Source organism: Nelusetta ayraudi, unplaced genomic scaffold (genome assembly GCF_046127955.1).
Source record: "Nelusetta ayraudi isolate G7.1 ecotype Tasmania unplaced genomic scaffold, CSIRO-AGI_Nayr_v1 ptg000073l, whole genome shotgun sequence".
Lineage (NCBI taxonomy): Eukaryota > Metazoa > Chordata > Actinopteri > Tetraodontiformes > Monacanthidae > Nelusetta > Nelusetta ayraudi.
This window is the reverse complement of record NW_027466123.1, coordinates 435,195-454,450: the sequence shown is the minus strand read 5'-3', so window position 1 is coordinate 454,450 and position 19,256 is coordinate 435,195. Positions and strand designations below refer to the sequence as shown.

Here is a 19,256-nt window from a genome sequence, read left to right as displayed (position 1 = left end):
GTTGCACTTTGCTTCCTGTTGTGGAACATTGTGAGCCTCTATAATGGACGTCTCCTATCTGATTGTCCTCACTCTTCCTTTTTTTTAACCATCTTTTTTTCCCTCCTTTGCACGTGAAATCGCTCTCTCTCTGGCCTGTGAACTTCCTCTCCTTGTTGGCCTGTCATGTTCTAGATGGATCACACGCGCTGGCCTTTCCCAACACTTGAATCTTGAGTGTTGTTCTGCGGAAAGTGCGTCAGCGCCGCTGGACACTGGAGATCATGACGATTACAGGCAGGAGAGCTCAGTGGTCTGTGTGTGGGCGTGGCCGCAAACCTTTCAGGACCTTTGGGAACCTTCCAAGGCCTTCCAAGACCGTCAGGACCTTGCACAATCTTCCAGGACCTTCCAGAAAAGCTTCCAGGATCATCTACACATCTTACTAGGTCTTCCAGGAACCTTCCAAAAACTTCCAGGACCTTTCATGACATTCCAAGACTTTCAGGACCTTCCAGGACCATTATGACCTTCCAAGACCTTCAGGGCCTTCCAGGAACCCAACAGGACCTTCCTGAAAACCTTCTAGGACCTTCTAGACACCTATCAGGAACTTTCCAGTACCTTCCAGATCCTTCAGGACCTTTCCAGGACCTTTCATGACATTCCCAGACTTTCAGGACCTTCCAGGACCATTATGACCTTCCACGACCTACAGGACCTTCCAGTAACTTTCAAGGACCTTTTCATGACCTTTCAAAACCTTCCAGGACATTACAGGAATATTTCAGACAGGTTCCTGAAGACTCAGGCTGTCTCTCAGTTCAGTATCTGCAGCCTCCGTCGGCCAGATGGCCAGAGGTAGAACCCAAACCCGCCTCCCCGGTAACCAAACGGGAAGGTCGAGCCTTTGGCGTATTTCCTGGTTGCTTCACCGCCGTTCCCGACTGCTGGCCAACCCTGGAAGTGACATTTTTATAGCATCAAGCTAACCATTACTCAGCATTAACAGTCACATATTTTAACTGAATTTGGGGGTTTTGGTTTCACATATATGGCGTTGATGTTCAACTCAGTAAAAACCTTACGGTAAAAACGTTATATTTTATGTGAAATTTGAATACTTACATTGATGTAGATGCTGCCATTTCAGCTGACTTCCGAGGATCCCAGCAGCATGCAAAGCATCCTGGGATACGGGAGGCAGCGAAGTAGATGGTGCATCCTACGAATCGAGTAAAAGGAGGACGCTTTTGAAGGGCGGATTTGGAGCATCCTTCAAATTTTAGTGAATTGGGTACAGACCTTTGTGCCGTGCTAACTGGCCTTCAAATGCAGGCTCCGAAGGCTGCAGACCCTGAATTGAGACAATGGCTGTGTGCAGCCTTCGAAGGAAGCGTCCTTTGTCGGAAGGAAGTGTCCTCTGAAGGACCCGGGCCTAGAAGGACGAACCAAACCCGCCTCCCTGGTAACCACACAGGACGGTCTAGCCTTCGGCGTATTTCCTGGTGGCGTCATCTCCGTTCCCCCCTGCTGACCAATCCCGGAAGTGACGTTTTTATAGCATCAAACTAACCATTGGTTCGCCATCCAACGATGGCGTTGGATGTTCAAATAAGTAAAAACTCTAAATTAAAAACGTAATATTTTATGTGAAATTTGAATACTTACATTCATATGTTGGTCTTTGCCAGTAGATGCCGAAAGTTCAGCCGACTTCCCAGGATCCCAGGATGCTTTGCAGTAACACGCAAAGCATCCTGGGATATAGAAGGACGCGAAGGATAGTAGCGGTGCATCCTTGGAATCGGCTAAAAGTAGGGCGCATTCCGAGTACGCATTTGGAGCGTCCTTAGGATTTCTGGGAATTGGGACAAGCCTTTGCGCAGTGCTATGACGCAACTGGCCTTCAAATGCAGCCTTCGAAGGATGCAGACCCTGAATTGAGAGACAGCCACAGCCTCAGAGCTCCTCCATGTCCTTCCCACGCCACCACTTCCTGTTTGCTGTTTCTCACTTCCTGGTTGAGAACCAGGTTGAGAAAAGTTTCCTCCTGAGACACTTTGAGGAAGTGTCTCAGGAGGAAACTTTTCTCAGTGTCTCAGTCTCAACAGTAAACACATCCTTAATAAGTGGTGTGTGTGTGTGTGTGTGTGTGTGTGTGTTCCAGGTCTACAGTCTGACGCTGAAAAGTCACGCCCGGCCTAGAGGGGAGGATCCTGCAGCCGGCCAATCAGGGAGCTGCCGGCACTCTCCCCCCACCCCCACCCGCCCCTCTTCCTCAGCTCTCAGATGTGAGATCTGGAATGTGATTGGTGGGCTGGACCGCATGAGAGCAGACACACTGAGTGAGAGTGAAACCCCGACAGCAGCAGCAGCAGCTGCAAAAGTTCCTGTTCTTACCATAAAAACACTTGACGTCCAGTTAGTCAGCGGCATGTCGCTGGTGAGGCATGACGGGGGAAAAAAGCGTCTTAGATAAACAGGAACTGCTGAGGAGCCTTCAGACGCCCTGGCTACATTTCATGACCTTAAAAAGACAAGAGAAGGAGCGGGAGTAGAAAGAGGAGGAAGATGAGGATGAGAAGGAGGAGCAGGAGGAGAAGGAAGAGGAGGAGGAAGAGAAGAAGGAGATAGAGGAGAAGGAAGAGAAGAAGAATAAGGAGGAGAAGAAGCTGCGCATCCATCCATTCATTCCATCCATCCATCCTCACACACACACACACACTCTCTCTCTCTCATACACACACACACACACACACACACACACACAGTCTTCTTCCACTGATGATGTCATCAGAACGGAGGGAGAATCCCAGACGAGTGCGTCTCCTCCACTTCCTCTACACTCACAGCTGACTCGCTACCTCACCCCCCACCCCCTCCTTCCAGGGAAGGCGGGGAGTAAAAGTTTGGAGTGTGTGTGTGTGTGTGTGAGTCACAGAGAGAGAGAGGGAGAGAGAGAGAAAAAGCGAGCGAGAGTCCAGCCCACCGAGCTTAAAAGCATTCAACTGGTGAGCGAGCGAGGCAGTCGGTGGCGAGAGAGGGCAGAGCTGGAAAGAGAGAGATTGAAACTCGCTTACTGATTGGCTCGCTCACTTACATACACACACTCTCTCTCTCTCTCTCTCTCTCTCTCTGTGTGTGTGTGTGTGAACACACTCCGGAGCTTCTTCTCCATCCATCTCAGACTCTCTGTTTCTTCTCCTCCTACTCCTTCTTCTCCTTCTGTTTCTCCTCCTCCTCCTTGTCCTTTTCCCCCTCCTTCTTCTACTTCTTCTTCTTTGGTGGTGTTGCCTCCACAGCCTCCAGCCATCTGCTCCTCCACCAGAAACGGGAGGATTATCGCTCGTTTCTCCCTCAAGTTCAGCCTCCAAAACTTCAAGGGACTCCAGCCGCAGCTCCACCTCCGGCTGCTCCACCCTCACCGCCACCAAACTCCAAACTCTCTATCTCTCCGTCATTCCCGCTGTCATGCGGCTGCTACCGCTGCTCAGCTGGACCTCTGTGCTGCTGCTCCTCCGGATCTCCGCCAGCACCACCGGCATCGCAGCAGCATCCTCCTCCTCATCCTGGGACCTGCAGCAGCAGCAGCAGCAGCAGCAGCAGGTGTCCGACTGCGCGTCCTGCGCCCTGGCGCGGCTGAGGAGGGAGGAGGAGGAGCAGGGGAAGCTGGAGGAGGAGCAGGCGGTGGTGGTGGAGGCGGTGAAGAAGCACATCCTGGACGCGCTGCAGCTCCGGAGCCGCCCCAATGTGACCCGGCCGCTGCCTCGCGCCTCCCTCAGCAGCGTCCTGCGGAAGCTGCACCTGGCGGGGGAGGGAGGGGAGGGGGCCTGGGGAGCCGAAGGAGGAGGAGCAGCAGGAGGAGGAGCAGGAGGGGGAGACCGAGAGACGACGGAGATCATCACCTTCGCCGAGGCCGGTGAGTGATTGTAGGTGTTTGTGTTTGTTAGCAACTTCTCTTCACTTCGATGCTAACAGAGGTGTTACGGAAGCAGCTGAGAAGCCAAGCTAAAACTCGCAGTGTGTGTGTGTGTGTGTGTGTGTGTGTGTGTGTGTGGACCTGCTCAGTAGTACTGATGCAGACTGGAGAGGGAGGGGGTCGCTGGGCTGTTGACCTTTGACACCTGCAGCAGGGAGTTTGATGATGTGATAGTGGTGATGAAGATGATGATGATAAAGATGATGGAGGTGATGATAATGATGATGATGATGATGATGATGATGAAGATGGTGATGATGATGATGAAGATAATGATAGTGATGATGAAGATGGGGTTGATGATGATGATGGAGGTGATGAAGATGATGGTCATGATAATGAAGATGGTGATGCTGAACTGGTGATAATGATGAAGGTGATGATGGTGATGAAGATGAGTCCAGGTTCATCCATCTGCTGAGGGAGGGAGAGAGAGAGAGAGGGGGGAGGGGGATGAGTAGAGAGAGGGAGAGGCAGGGTCCACCTCTCTCTCCCCCTCCCTCCTTCCCTTTCGCCCTCGTTCTCTCTATCCCTAACTCACTCCTCCCTTCCCACCCCTCTCTACATCCCTCCCTCCCTCCATCTCCCTCTCTCTCTCCCTCCCACCCTCTGTCTGTCCCAGTTGCGCAATAATTGGGGTGTTTTCTTCTTTTTTTTCCCCCTCCACCTATGTTAGCGTGCTGCTAGCTTGTTGACAGTCGTGGTTTTTTTTTCTCGTTTTTTTGTGGGGGGGCCGCACGGCTCGTCGTCTGGCTTTTGGATCTTTGATGTCAAAGATGCTCTCTGTCTGCGGAGATGACTCACTCCCCGTAGTAAACAACTTAACCAGACTGGAGTCCAGAGTCCGTTCTCACCGTCTGCACAGACAGGAGAACAACCCGCCCCCACCCTCATCTGACTCGGTTTAGCTTAGCATCAGGTGCTAACGGGGGGCGGAGGGGTCAGGTATTCAGGTTATCAATTGTAAAGCTGCGCCTCCTCCTCCTCCTTCTCCTCCCAATGATGAAGACCTGCTGCTCTGCTGTCAGGACCCAGACTAAACAGACCACTGCGCTCGCGTGTGTGTGTGTGTGTGTGTGTGTGTGTGTGTGTGTGTCATTTCAGGCCAGCTAGGATCATAGGACAATGAGGTCATACCAAAGACTGTCCAATTGCCTCCCTGCTTGGCTCTCAGTATTCGGGGTTGGATTTGGGGGGATAGATCACCCTATGATTCCCGGGCGCACTGGGTCTTTAACTTCCTCCTGTTTCAGTTAACTTAGCACCTTCTATTAGCTTAGCATCAAAGCTAAGGGGAGGCTATGGAAACAACTATGGAGAAAGCTAGCAAACTAAGCTAAAACTCATAGTGTGTGTGTGTAATGCTGCTCCTCACCTCCCTGCCCCCCCCCCTCTCTCTCTCTCTTTCCCTGCCCTCTCTCGCTTATTCTCCTCTGACGTCTCTCGCTCTCTCCTGCTACCCTTGCCCTCCCTCTCTCTCTCTCTCTCTCTCCGCACTGCATGCTGGGAGCTTTTGTTTGTGACTGTGAGCGTGGAGCGTCTGAAGAGAGCGCACAACTTTTCAAACTAACTTTCCATCTCACTTCCTTCTTGCATTCTTTTCTCTCTTCTATGAAAAGGTAAGAAGTGTTTGGTTTATTGATTTGCCCACCTAGGCGAAAATCTAGGAGTTTTTCTGTGTTTGTTGTGTTGACGGCGACCTCTCTGTCCGTCAAACACAGAGTTTGGATTGTGACGGCACCACGGTACACCATGGAGCGGCTTTTACTGCCCGTGGGAGGGATTTCGGTCGTGAAAATATGACGTATGTCTCTTGAATGAACAAGGCCGTCGTGGCTTTTCTTTGGGAGGAACGACACGTTCATCAGCTGGTGGAAAATGGGAATCACCCTTGACCATTTGAGGTTTGAGGTTTACCTCAGTGATAAGTCAGGTATTCTCGAAGTGACTTTCAAAAGCCAAGTTTGAAAAAAAAAAAAGAAGAAAAGATCGAGTTGATGAAAAAAACAATTGAGGAAATAAAAAACGATTTGTGTATGACTAAGAGTGAGTCACAGGTTCATTGAGCTTAATACTCTGACACTACAATGATTGGAAGAAGACAAATGTACACGCTGCAAAAGCTTAGTGAATTTCTGGATGCTACATATGAGAGACCATCAGTTAATCTTACAGATTTATTTTTTTTCTTGACCTTGATAAGTTTATCAACTCTGTGATTGAAAATAAGACGGCAGGCACTCTATAAACAACTTAGCAAACAAGAAAGATTTCAGCTTAAAAAACTCATGACGAAAATTAGAAAGGAAATGAGAGGGGGAAAAAATACGGCCTTTACTTTTATAAATGTTTACACACGTAATTCAGTCACTCAAAGGATGAAATCATTTACAGAACTCAAGAGTCCACTGAATCAACTAAACAACTCCTCAGTTGTAGTGTTGGGAGAGGACTGGAATTGTACCATTCAACTGGACATTGGCTGAAACGTAACTGGAGAAACACATCCTCCATCAGCTTCCACCTCATCTAAAATAATTAGCGAAAAGGACTTTATAGATGCTTGGAGAAAACCTCATCCAACAATGAAATGATATACAAGGGCCAAAGTTACCAATGGTAATGTTGGAGCAGTTCGACTGGACAGAATCAACATTAATCAAAGAAACAATAATAGGTAACTGGAATATCTCCAGCGGGGTTCTCGGATCATCACACACTCATCACGGATTTTTCTTTAATACACCGTCAACGATGTCCCTACTGGACCTTTAATCTGAGATTGATTCAAAACAGAACCCTCTGTCTCAGATTTATGGCAACAATTGAGAGAAAGAAAAACGATGAGGTTTTGAAAATGAAACCATTAGGGGGAGATCTTCACAGCAACAGAGCCTGGGAAGGAGGAAAGGAAGCCCTCAGCGTCTTTCTCCATGAAAAAGCAAAAGGTTCCTTAATTAAGACAGGGATTTCAACAATTAAGGACGTTGACGCCCCAACCTGCTTCCTCCTTAAATTGGAGAGAAAAGTCAAAGAACATAATCAAATGCTACATCTCAAGCTCCCCGATGGCTGATGCGCCGCAAATTCATCTGAGATGAGAAAATTAGCAATAAAAATTTTATTGCTAACGTTTTCAAGCAGAAGACCGTAGTCTGGATTCTGGTTCTGAAATCATCCTTCAAGGTCCAGATGAAACCGTGGCAACATACTTGGACCCCAACAACCTTTTTGAAGAAGTTTTTGCTGCAATGCAGCAACCCTGCTGTGGCATTGATGGACTGCCGTCTGAGTACGACAAGACTTTTTGGATTTTAATTGGACAAGACTTGATTGCTGTGCTGAGTCTATGCCTGGATCGAGGACTCTTACCAACCAGTTTTTTTTTTTACTTTAAAAGAACTGGAGACCAGTTTCACTTATTTGCACACCCTATGAAATAGTCGCTAAACATCTCTCAAACAGACCGAAACGGAATATCCTGTATCCAGTAGTACCTTGGTTGTCAGTAACCCGGTAGTCTCGATGTTCTGGCACCGACTGATTGTGTTGAAACCTCCTGTCACGCTTATTGATAACATTCAGAAGATACTGGTGAACTGGGGGGGCAGGGGTTCATTGACCTGCGCAGTAGATTAACCATCTTCCATTTACAGACTGTGCGTCTGTTGTACCATGGACAGCATATGTGGCCTCAAACAGCCTTTCTACTGCTTAGTCCTGTGAAAAACCTTGGCCGTGACAAACATCTATTCCTGCTGGACTTGGAGGGATTGGATATGTTCAACACATACCTCATTTTACCAGTTGTTACTGCAGTCATGGAGCTCAGTCATGTGACAATTAGGAGGAGCAACTCTCAGCTCTGCGGCAAGGTGGGTGGGGAGCCACTTTTCTACAATCCATTTATTAAGAGCAAGTTGCTGGACTCCTTCACTTTACAACAGATTTTTTGCCAATCCCTCTCTAACGAAGCTCCCTGGACTGAGATTGAAAGGCCAACGAGAGAGTGCTGCGAGACTCAGTCAGGAGACTGGCATCCAATCTCAACGTCTACTGACCAATATCCTGCAGGAAGTAGTGAACTAGCTTCTAGGTCTCTTTAGAGAAGCCTTGGAAAGGGAGCCCTCTGCCTGCAGTGGTGCGTTGGAGACAAGTTTTCCAAGTCTGTCTGTCACCCCTCGCGTGGTGGAAGAGCAAGCAGTGACGCCACTAACCTTTGGGAGACTTAAACATATGGATCTATGCAAGAGCTTCAAGAAAGACTCGTACTGTGTGGCAGTGCCTTTTGTTAGGTGTCAGGGAGTCGAGGATTGGTCAATGAGCTTGCACAGCCTCCCATAGAAAAATCGACTGCTGATTTGCAGTGGTGGGTGATACGTGGGGTTGTGGCCACCAACTACTACTACTAACACTTTAATCATCAGAACCAGAGTCATTGTGCCTATTGCCAGGAAGAGGAAACTCTGGACAATCTGTGGGTAGCCCCCTCTACTGCAGCAATGGCTTGCTAGGTTAGGATTTACTCCTGATGACCAGTGGTTTGTTTTTGGCCCCAAATACTCAGTGGCAAAATAGGTTTGTTCTGTCAATTTCTGAATTGGGTCAAGCAAAAATTAGCACCTGGCGAACCAGAAGAAATATAATGAAATTAACAGGATCAACAGAGTTAATGTTTATGTTCGTGGACGCACGAGTGAAAGCTGAGTTCACATATTTTCAAAGTTGGTTTCTGACTTACAGAAATTTGTGTCTTTTTGATTGATATTACAATGATGATGATTAACACATTGTATGTCATATTAAAAAAAATATGAACCTTACTTAAACAAATAAAACAACAAATTGGTGGTTAAAGGTCAATGTTTCAATGTCTCTCTCCCTCTTTCTCTTCCTCTCTCTCTCTTGGTCAGGTGAGTCTCCGGATGAGCTCCACTTCCTGCTGTCTGGCGGTGGTGGGGGAGGGGAGGTTGAGGACCCCTGGGTGGTGGAGCAGGCCGACATCTGGCTCTTCCTGCGCCTGGCCAAGAGCAACCGCAGCAGCAGGTGCAGCAGCAGCAGCTCCAACACCAGGTCCACCAGAAACAGCAGCAGCAGCAGGTGCAGCAGCTCCAGCTTCAGCTCCAGTAGCAGAAACAGCAGCTCCAGCAGTTCCACCTCCAGCTCCTCCGGCAGGGGCCATCCGCGGGTCACCCTGCGCCTCTCCTCGCTGCCACAGGGGGCGCTGCTGGGGGAGAAGACAGTGGAGTTGCGGCGCAGCGGCTGGCACTCCATCCCCCTGGCGGTGCGGGGGGTGCTGCTCCGTGGCGCCCCCTTCAGGCTGCGGGTGTCCTGCCCGCTGTGCGCCCAGGCAGGCGCCACACCTGTCCTGGTCTCCACCTCCAGCACCTCCACCAGCAGGGGACAGCAGCAGCAGCAGTCCCACCGGCCCTTTCTCTCGGCGGTGGTCCGACCCGGCGGTGGCGACCCAGCGGGTGCGGAACAGAGGAGCCGCAGCAGGCGGGGGGCGGCGGAGGAGTGCGAGGAGGGGCGGCGGCGGCAGCGCGGGTGCTGCAGGCGCAGCCTCTACGTGGCGTTCAAGGATGTTGGCTGGAGTGACTGGATCATTGCCCCGCCAGGCTACCAGGCCCACTACTGCCAGGGCCAGTGCTCACTGGTAGGAGCTGCAGGCGCAGCAGGCGGGGCCGGGTCCTTCCATGGCGCCGTGCTGGCCCACCTGCGCCTGCGTGGCTCAGGACCCCCCGGGGGGCTGCGTTCCTGCTGCGTCCCCACCCGCCTCCGGCCCCTGTCACTGCTCTACTACGACCAGGATCAGAACATCGTCAAGAGGGACGTCCAGGACCTGGTGGTGGAGGAGTGTGGCTGCTCCTAGTGGGGGAGGAGGCAGAAGAGAAAAAAGAAGGATGTCTAATTTATTTTTATTACGAGAGGGGGGAGGGAGGGAATGAAGAGGGAAGGGAGAGGTGAAGGGAGGGAAGGAAGGAGAGAAAGAAGGGGAAGGAATTGAGGGAGGAAGGGAATGAAGGAGGAGAGGGAAACAAGGACGGGAGTGAGAGAAGGAAGGAGAGAAAGAGGGAAGGGAGGGAGGATTATTTATGTGCGACCACAGGAACCGGAGAGCCGAGGCTTCCGATGAGGAGAAAAAAAACAAAAATGAGAAAAGAAAAGGAAAAAAAAAATACAAACAAAAATCTCCAAACTATGCAACTTATTTCCACGTGTTGTTATTATTGTTGTTGTTGTTGTTGTTGTTATTGTTATTGTTGTGTGTACATATATGTGTGTGTGTTTGTGTGTGAGTTTGTGTGTTGGCCCAGCTGCTGGAACGCTTCTTCTGTAATGTTTTCATGTTGGTGGAATAATCATGTAATTACTACTAGTAATAATAGCAATGATAATAATGTTATTTAATTGTTATTTACGTATTTATGTTGAACTGCATTTTTAATGCAGAAATGTGGTGAACGTTTTTTGTGGGCTTTTTGTTTTGTTCTTGTTGCACTAAAAGCGACGACGCTCAGATTGGTCAGAATAAAAAGTTTTATTTTCTGCTTTCTCTCTTTGGAGCCTGCAGACTGAGTTGCTTTGATGTCTTGCACCAAATGTAACGTTCAGCTTGTGGCCATTTTGGCAATGAATTTATTGAATTTATTTTACACACATGGTTGTTTGTTGGTTTGTTTGTTTGTTTGCTTCCTGCTTTACTATTAAAGTTGAAACCATGTTACACCGAGTGGCTGCGTCCCCCCTCACTGCTCTCACAGGGGTCAAAGGTCAGAGGTCAGTTTTGAAACTCGCTCCGCACGTCTCCGAGGCAGGAGCCTCCAGCTCACCCTGATGAGGAGAAGAAGAAAAAAAACTAGCACTCCATGGCAACGATTAGCAACAACTAGCAGCTGGTAGCAATAATTAGCAACAACTAGCAGCCGGAAGCAATAATAATAAACATGTACCATCAACTAGCAGCCAGTAGCAACAATTACCAACACGTAGCAACAACTAGCAGCCGGAAGCAAAAATAATAAACATGTAGCATCAACTAGCAGCGAGTAGCAACAATTAACAACATGTAGCAACAACTATCAACCAGTATCAACAATTAGCAACACGTAGTAACAACTATCAGCCGGAAGCAACAATAAGAAACATGTAGCAACAATAAGCAACCTGTAGCAACAATTAGCAACACGTAGAAACAACATCTTCAGGACTCAGAGGAGCAGGCTGCCTTTAGATCTGAGGGAGCGGGTGGAGGTTTGTGGACTCATGAGTTCTTGTAGGTATGTCGGTGCATGTCTAGTGATGCATTTGTGAGTGAGCAGTTGATCCAGGTGGAGACAGGGAGCCAATGCTGTGTGCGCAGAATGGGGGTTATGTGATCATGTTTTTGGACCCTTATCAGGACCCTGGTAGCACTGTTCTGGATGTGCTGCAGCTTCTGGATGCTCTTGCCAGGAATCCCGAAGAAAAGTCTGTTACAGTAGTCCAGCCTTGAGGAGATAAAGGCATGGACTAGCTTTTCTGCATCCGGTGTGGCTAAGGTGGGGCGAAGTTTGGAGATGTTTCTGAGGTGATAGAACGACGTCTTGCAGAGTTCCCTTATACGGTTGTTGAAGGTGAGGTGGGGGTCAAACTAAACCCCTATATTCATGATTGAGTGTGATAGAGAGATGACCTGGCTCTCGAAGGCGAGTTGGGTTATAGGTAAAGACTGGACATGATGTGGTGGGCCAAGAAGAAGAGCCTTGGTTTTATTGCTGTTCAGTTGAAGGTAGTTGCTGCTCATTCATGCCTTTATCTCCTCGAGACAGGCAGGAAGAGAAGACAAGGCTGCAGAGGGGGTAGGAGCGGTACTGATGTAGAGTTGTGTGTCATCAGCATAGCAATGGAAGGATATCCCATGTCTGCTGATGACACGACCGAGGGGAGCATGTAAATGATATGATGATAAAGAGGATGGGCCCGAGGACCGACCCTGTGGGACACCGCAGGACACAATGAGACAGTGAGCAATCTGGACTTGCTACCTCCCAGTGACAAATATTCAGTCCTGTCTGAGAGGTAGGACTGGAACCACTGCAGGGCACTGCCTGAAAGCCCAACAGTTTTTTGGAGGCGCTCCAGGAGGATGGCGTGGTCCACCGTGTCGAAATCTGCTGGCAGGTCGAGAAGGATGAGCAGCGATGGTGAATCTGTGTATGAAAAGAGGTAATACTGTGCAAAAAAAAGAGGGAGGTCATACCAATCTGATGGAGCCTTATAATGAAATGGCCTTTTACCAACGTCTTTTGAGGTTCTAAAGAGAAAGAAACAAGGGAAATTCATATGTTTAAGTGAGTATGGCAAATTATAAGGAGTCATAAATTTATTTTAAATACGGAGGACAATGGAAGTAAACACTATAAAAGGAACTGAAGCCAGAATTGCTGTCTTGATTTGGGTTGCAACCACTTCAATGAATCAAACATAATGATGTGTTCTAAAAGGACATCTCAAAACAAATCTACATCATGAGTTGAATAATACAGTCAGAGGTTTAAGATGAGTGTATGGAGTATTTTGTTCTTCCTGCTCCTTTTCAAGCCTGTTGGGCTACTTTTGTTTCAACTGCTTGTTGTCTTTGTTTGTCTGTTTTCTTTCTTTTGTGTTTTTTCTTCTTATTGCTTGTATTTTGTATGTAGCACATGCTCGAAATAAATCAAATCAATCAATCAATCAATCTATCAAATGGGCTGAGGAGAACATTGTGAGCTGGAGCTGAGGGTGGGGAGCGGTGCACCCTTACAATAGTGGGTACAGCGGAAAAGTTCTCTTTGCCCAAGGGATGTGGAATAAGTTGATCCAGGAAAGCCATGATATCCTTACCCTCGGTGTCCTGCTCAGGGACACTGAGGAGACGAAGATCCGAGGAGTGGCTTCTGTTCTCATCTTCATCTTTGTCCTTCAGGTAGGCATTCTCCTTCTCAAATGTTAACGCACCTTTGGTCAGATCGTCCATGTTATGGTGGTGATCACTTGGAGCCTTTATACCAGATTTTCTATTATACATTTGGAAGTGCGTGAAACTTCTACTGGATAAGTAAAGCAGGACGTCCAAATGGCTGGGAACTGCAGTGAGGGAAGTCCAGAGTGGCATGTAGGACTGCAACTCTGTTGCCTTATCTCCACCCTGGAGCATCAGTGAGTGGAAGCAAATCATTTTACTATATTGCTAGACAAGAGGGCTGCACCATCCCGGGTGGGATGAATGCTGTCCCTCCTAACAAGACCAGGCTTGCCCCTGAAAGGCTTCCAACAAAGTCCACTAAATTATTGGGTGGGCTTTGACAGCCAATGAGGAAAAGATAACATGCAGCTAAACATCTCATCACTGCTGATATTCGGGATGGGGCCTTTGTCTGACATGGTCCATGCAAATGCGCACACCAACGCTATATTTAACTTGCTGACCTCAGACGATCTTAGGCGTGCATCGTTGGAACCACAGTGAATTACAATTTGCCTAAATCTCCGTTTATCCTCAGCCATTAACGCCCACTCTGACTGGGGGGATGCACTTCACTGTGGCCGCTGGCTGTCTTTGGTTAACATGCCTCACTATGGATTAGCTAATTAGTATCTCAGTCAACGTGCTGCTGAGCGTTACAAACTTGTTAGTGACATGGACGGAAGAGGCCGGGTGCTGAGAGTGGCGGTGGTGTGTGGCGCTCTTTTCCCTTCCCAGCTGCTCGGGGGCCACCGAGGGAGCTCCCGACCTGGAACCACCGATGCTACGGAGGTTCCAGCTGAGCTAACCTTGCCAGCTATGGGACTACTTTTCTCAAGCTGGCTAAGCCTCGCCTCAAGAGCTAACATAGCATTGCACTTTATACAAATCCCTGACTCAGTAATTGGGGAAGAGGTCAAACTTAGCATCTGGCAGTGGGAGCAAGAAAAGACAGGTGGAGAGAGAGGGGAGACCGGGGAGAGGTGGGAGGGAGAAGCCACGGCTACAACATGGTGATTGTGCAAACAGATAGAAATAATGTGTGTTGAGGAAAGACAACTGATTAATTTGGAGACCGATCACCTTTGAGAAAAAACAGTCTGGTGACTCACTAAGTCAGAGCTGGAGAGTGGCGTGGCTGGCTGGACTGTCGCCTCCTGTCTGACGCTGTCCTGCTCAGACTGCAGACATCACCCACGATTCAGTGTGTGTGTGTGTGTGTGTGTGTGTGTGTGTGTGTGTGTGTGTGTGTGTGTGTAAGTATTAGTCATACGCAGCCGTCTGAGGTGATTTGTTAACAGGCAGGAAACAGGAAGTGTCATTAAGCTTTCAGACAAACTCTCTCTCTCTCTCTCTCTCTCTCTCTCTCTCTCTCTCTCTCTCTCTCTCGCACACACACATACAAACGCTTGCTGGAATGTTGCTATTATTCATGATGACCGGAACTTCAACCAGAACAGCAGGAATATCTCTCTCTCTTTTTCTGTCTCTCGATGTACTGTCCTCACGACGTGTTCTCCCATGCGAGACTAGACAGTCAGTTAACACGTAGAAAAAAGACACCCAAGGCTTAGCTTTCCTTGTGCTCTTTCCTTTGATTATTTTCCTTCTCTCTGAATCTTTTCCGTGTAAAACTGAAACATTACAGAAAATACAGCGTGGCATGAAAAACAAGCAACATACAGCACACACACTCTCTATACAATAAGGCATCACAACATGACTTAATATGGCTCGACTCAACAGAGCTACGTGCTAGCTAACAACACACACGGGCTATTGCAAAATGAACGTGACAGAATCAAAATATCATCACAACTTACGCGCAAGCACAGCTATGATACCACATCGCTCACAGACAAATGATCTCCAAGGCTGGAACGTTCGAATTCAGCAGTACAAACTCTATGGCTTCTCATCTACATATGTGTTCATTCAAATGCAGTGTGGCGGCTGAGTGCCATAGAAGTGCCTCTGAGTGCAGTGCCACCTTCACCCAGCAGATGGCAAACCGCATTTATTTTCCCACAGTGCAAACATTTTTAGATATTCAACTAATTTATATTTCTAACAGTCTTACCCTTTTTATCTGTTTAACTTATTTATATTTTTTAGCAATCTTAATTAACTATTAATTCTGTGTATTTACAAATTTTGCAGCCAACACAATTGATCTGATTGGCCAAGAGCCAGCAACCCTCAGGGTCTCCCGGGGGGATCCAAGGGTCCCAGGTCCGCGCTTCCGTGCCATGAGTCCATGTCCTGGTCACGTGTCCTGGTCAGTGGACCAGGACACGTGAGCTTTCAGTCCATCACAAAGCAAAGAGCTCGCAGGGGGTGAAAAGCACGGACCGCCAGTTGATGATGAAGGCAGCTGATTGGCTGATTGGCCGATTGAAGCATGAAGCATGAAGTCTGACTCCCTCTCCGTCGCCACCCTCTCCACCCTCCTCCAGACTCCTACAACTCCACGTCGGTGTTATGTGAAAAATAGAACAGCCAGGGTATATTTCCAAAGTGGCTTCAGCGGCTTTTAATGTCACAGTGTTGGTTCCCGCCAGGCACGGGTGCGTTTCAGCAGCCTCACCCAAGCGTTAAACCAAGACACAAGTCGACACAAGTTTCCTGTCTTTCCAGACATGTTTATCAAAACCAGAATTAACAATTAACAGAGATATGTCCAAATGAACGAGGAGAGCTTTGAGGAATTTGTATTCTGGTCAGCCACACCTCGTATGACACAGCCAGTACCAGACCTGGCCATTCTCCATTCTACATTGATGTGTTCTCGGAGACTGGCCTTGGTTAATCTAAAGTACTTTTTCTGCATTGCAATCTTGTGTTTGTTCATAGCTTTCTTGAAGTTTTCAGTTCCACCAGTCAGTGAAGATTTTGATTTAAGTTTTTGATCAAACGGGAACTGAGGTCGATGCAGAGGTCTTTTGTTCCATTGTGCAGCAGCCCAACATTGGCATACTTAATCGGTGATTGGGAATAATCTGTGACTGATGGTGAAGAGGAAGGTGCATCGGGTCTTCAAAATAAAACAGGAAATGACGAGACAAAAACCCTATGACAGGAAAAACCTCACATGTATATTTTGAACAAAAATGGAAAACTGTTGAACCTGTCAAAAAAGTTCTTCGTTTCAGATTTTTGAAAATAGAAGAAGCAGAAGCACTGGAACTTATGATCAAGCAATTTATTATAAATGTGTCTTTGTAACCCAGGTGATAAATCTGTCGATTGCTGAACAATTGCTTTTTTGGATGGCTCCTGTCACATGCATCATCAATTGATCATTAGGTCACATGTGTCGAGGTGGCCAATCACTGCCAAACTTTTGTGTGACATCATGTGGTCAAGTGGGTCGGTGTGTCCAATCATCACTGGCCGGTGGGTATATTAAGGGCCAATTCCAATTCCTCCCTTAACTTGTCAATCTCAACCCTCGCCCTTAACCCTCAATCTTTGGCCCTCAATCTTGGCCCTCAAAAATAAGTGTAAGGGCTTAGAAATGGGACACCCCTTAAGTGCAGTTATGTCTTCAGACTGTGGGGGGCGGCCTACGCCAAAGCTACGTCCAGTCTGTCAAGAAGACGACAACGACGAAGAAGAAGGAGAAAAAGTAAAAGACGGCGAAAAAGGAAGAAGTCCTCCTTCGCTACACAACGAGGTATACAAGTAATGTGAAGCCAGGACCGCCGGTCCGGTTGACAAACCTCGTAAAGTAAAAAAAAAAAATGTTACGCAACAATGATGTCAATAATCCATAAAAAAAGTCTTAAACTAAGACAATAAAATGGTTTCATAATATTTATGTCTTTATTAACTAAGAAAATACTTCCATTTGTAGCTCGCTTTTTTCCTCGCCATCTTTTTCGAAGATGTCTTGGCAAAAATACGCAATGCCTTCTGGGTAGCCCTTACTGCCAAGGGTGGTGCCGGAGAATCTCAATATTGAGGGCGGAACTTGTCCCTCAACTTGACGTTCTGAGAATTGGGACAGCACTTGCACCTCGCGGTAGCGCGCATTTTTGAGATTGAGGGTTGAGATTGAGGGTTAAGGGAGGAATTGGAATTCACCCTAGGTCTCTGTGGCTCACTCTCAGTAGAGCAATGGGGGAAACCGTGTGGGAGATGAGCTAAAGGTTGGGTTTAATTTATCGCTAAAAATCTTTTTGCGCTACAATTTTGTTTGTCATTAAATGGGTTGTTGTCTTGTAAGAGCCTTCTACCGCGCAAAACGCTTGATGAACAAGGCTGTGGTTTGGCCTAACCTGTGACCTGGATAGTGAATTGTTTGTGCTAATGCTAGCTTAGCTAGCTCTCCATGTTTGGACGAACAAATGCCTGGTTCTCTAAAATATGTATGGATTGTGTGTATTGACCTGTTTTTATTATGTGAACATTTGAAATTAAAAAACAATGTGAGCCCTTTAAATGATATTGCAACTTGTGCTATACAGAACTTGTACACCTATGAACCTCTATTTTGATTTGAATGGATTTATATTGAGCGAAGCGTTAGTTCTGACAGGGCATGACGTCGCCTTATTAGTATTCCAGCTGCGTGACCCTAATTTGCTGTAGGCTTACATCACTTCCCTCAGCTCCTATTCGTCAGCCTCTTTTAGAAGCGCCCTTTTTAAAGCCACCCCAACAGATTATCTTCCTCGGCTTCTTTACCGGCGATCGACAAGTTGCCTCGTAAGTTCGATGTTCATACTCGTTTTCCTACTCACCTCACTGCCTCTCGCCTCGATGTCCTCGATCTATGCTGAGGATCAGGAGCAGTTTGCTAGCGCCCCGGAGTCATCTCTAAGCTCCGAAACCGAAGCTGGCATGTGCGATGACGGCGCTCCTTCGCTTCGCCGGAGCTCCCGGATTACAGAGAAAAGATCTCCGGTCCCTTCCATCAAAGGATGGCCAATCCCGAAGATTCTCGAGTTCCTTTTTGACAACAACGTCGCCACTCCAATCGGCGCATCACATGAAGAGTTGTTCGCTCTTTTCCTGAGTTGCTCCAGGCTGCCGCAACCTCGGAGCGATCGTCCTCCTTCCGTCGCTCGAAAGGCATCAGCGAAACCCAAGAACACCTCCAACCTCAACCCTTCGGGATCTAGCGTGGCCCAGCTATCCAAGAAGGCGAAAGCCCCCGATCCAGCGACCAGTTCCGCAGTTTCGAACGGCTCCATCTTGGCTGCGCTGTCTTCCATCCAAACTTCTCTCTCTGGCATGGACGCAAGAATCCAGTCTCTGGAAGCGTCAGCTGCGGCTTCATCCCGACCACCGTTCGTTGCAGCGGAATTGACATCTCGGGCCAGCGGAGAAAACTTCGTACCAACTGCAAGTCCCTCCTCGCGTGTCGATGACGTCAGCACCGTCCCACTGGACGAAATCCCGATCCCGCGCAGGACCCTGGGAAGTGCAGTTCCTTTTTCTACCGGCGTTCCCTTCTATCCGCCTGCTGCCGCTATCTCAGCTAACCTCAGGAGCCAAATCCTCGCAGGTAATGACATCAACCTCGTGAAAATCCTACTGTGCTCGGATTTTAGCGACAAACGTATCGTTGAATGTGGAGACATTTCTGTGCTATTAAAAGACAGTGATCCCAGGCTCTCCAAGACACTGACCTTGGCAGAATTTATCGTGGCCTTTGGTGTTTTTAGAGACGTCATTTGTGAGGTCTACCCATCACGCAGAGATGAACTGGACACCTACATTGCCATCATTGCCGATCTTGCCATGACCTACGGCGGCACCCTGTTCTATGAATACCATAAATCATTTTCCGCTAAATCCGCCATGTTCATCCAGAGGTTCAACCAAAGGCTGGACTGGTCCGTGGTCGACCTGGCTCTGATTAGCCGGCACTGCACTGGCCGTCAAGCACTTTCGTGCTCTATTTGCTCTTCCTATGTTCATTCTTCTAATTTCTGCCCTAAATCGGTGGCTGCCGTTCCTAAATCATAAACGGAAAAGAAGCTTTTGTGGGGACGGACACCCCAAATGTGTGTGCCCGAGACGAACACGCCTCGGGATGCAGAGAAAATAAAGCCTTCTACTCCTGTGAACGTGCCAGCATTGAAGAAGGCCTTGAGAAATCATCCCAATCGCCGTTTCGTCGGTTACTTAATAACTGGACTCATTCATGGTTTTCTAGCTGGTCTGTCTTGGCTTCCCAAAACTTCTTTTATTTGTAAAAATTTACAATCAGCATTTAGGGAGCCGGAGATAGTTGACTCTCTGCTAGAGAAAGAAGTGAAGAAGGGTTTTATGATTGGGCCATTCGATGCCCCTCCTTTC

General features: G+C 48.0%; 1 protein-coding gene across 1 annotated transcript; it reads left to right on the top strand.

The window, feature by feature from the left end:
- Positions 1–3,396: 3,396 nt before the first annotated feature.
- On the top strand, positions 3,397–9,920 carry LOC142899514 (inhibin beta A chain-like). The gene is made up of 2 exons (XM_076043124.1): positions 3,397–3,901; positions 8,875–9,920. The coding sequence occupies exons 1-2, from the start codon at positions 3,454–3,456 to the stop codon at positions 9,831–9,833; spliced, it is 1,407 nt and encodes a 468-aa protein (XP_075899239.1). The 5' UTR covers positions 3,397–3,453; the 3' UTR covers positions 9,834–9,920.
- Positions 9,921–19,256: the final 9,336 nt, after the last annotated feature.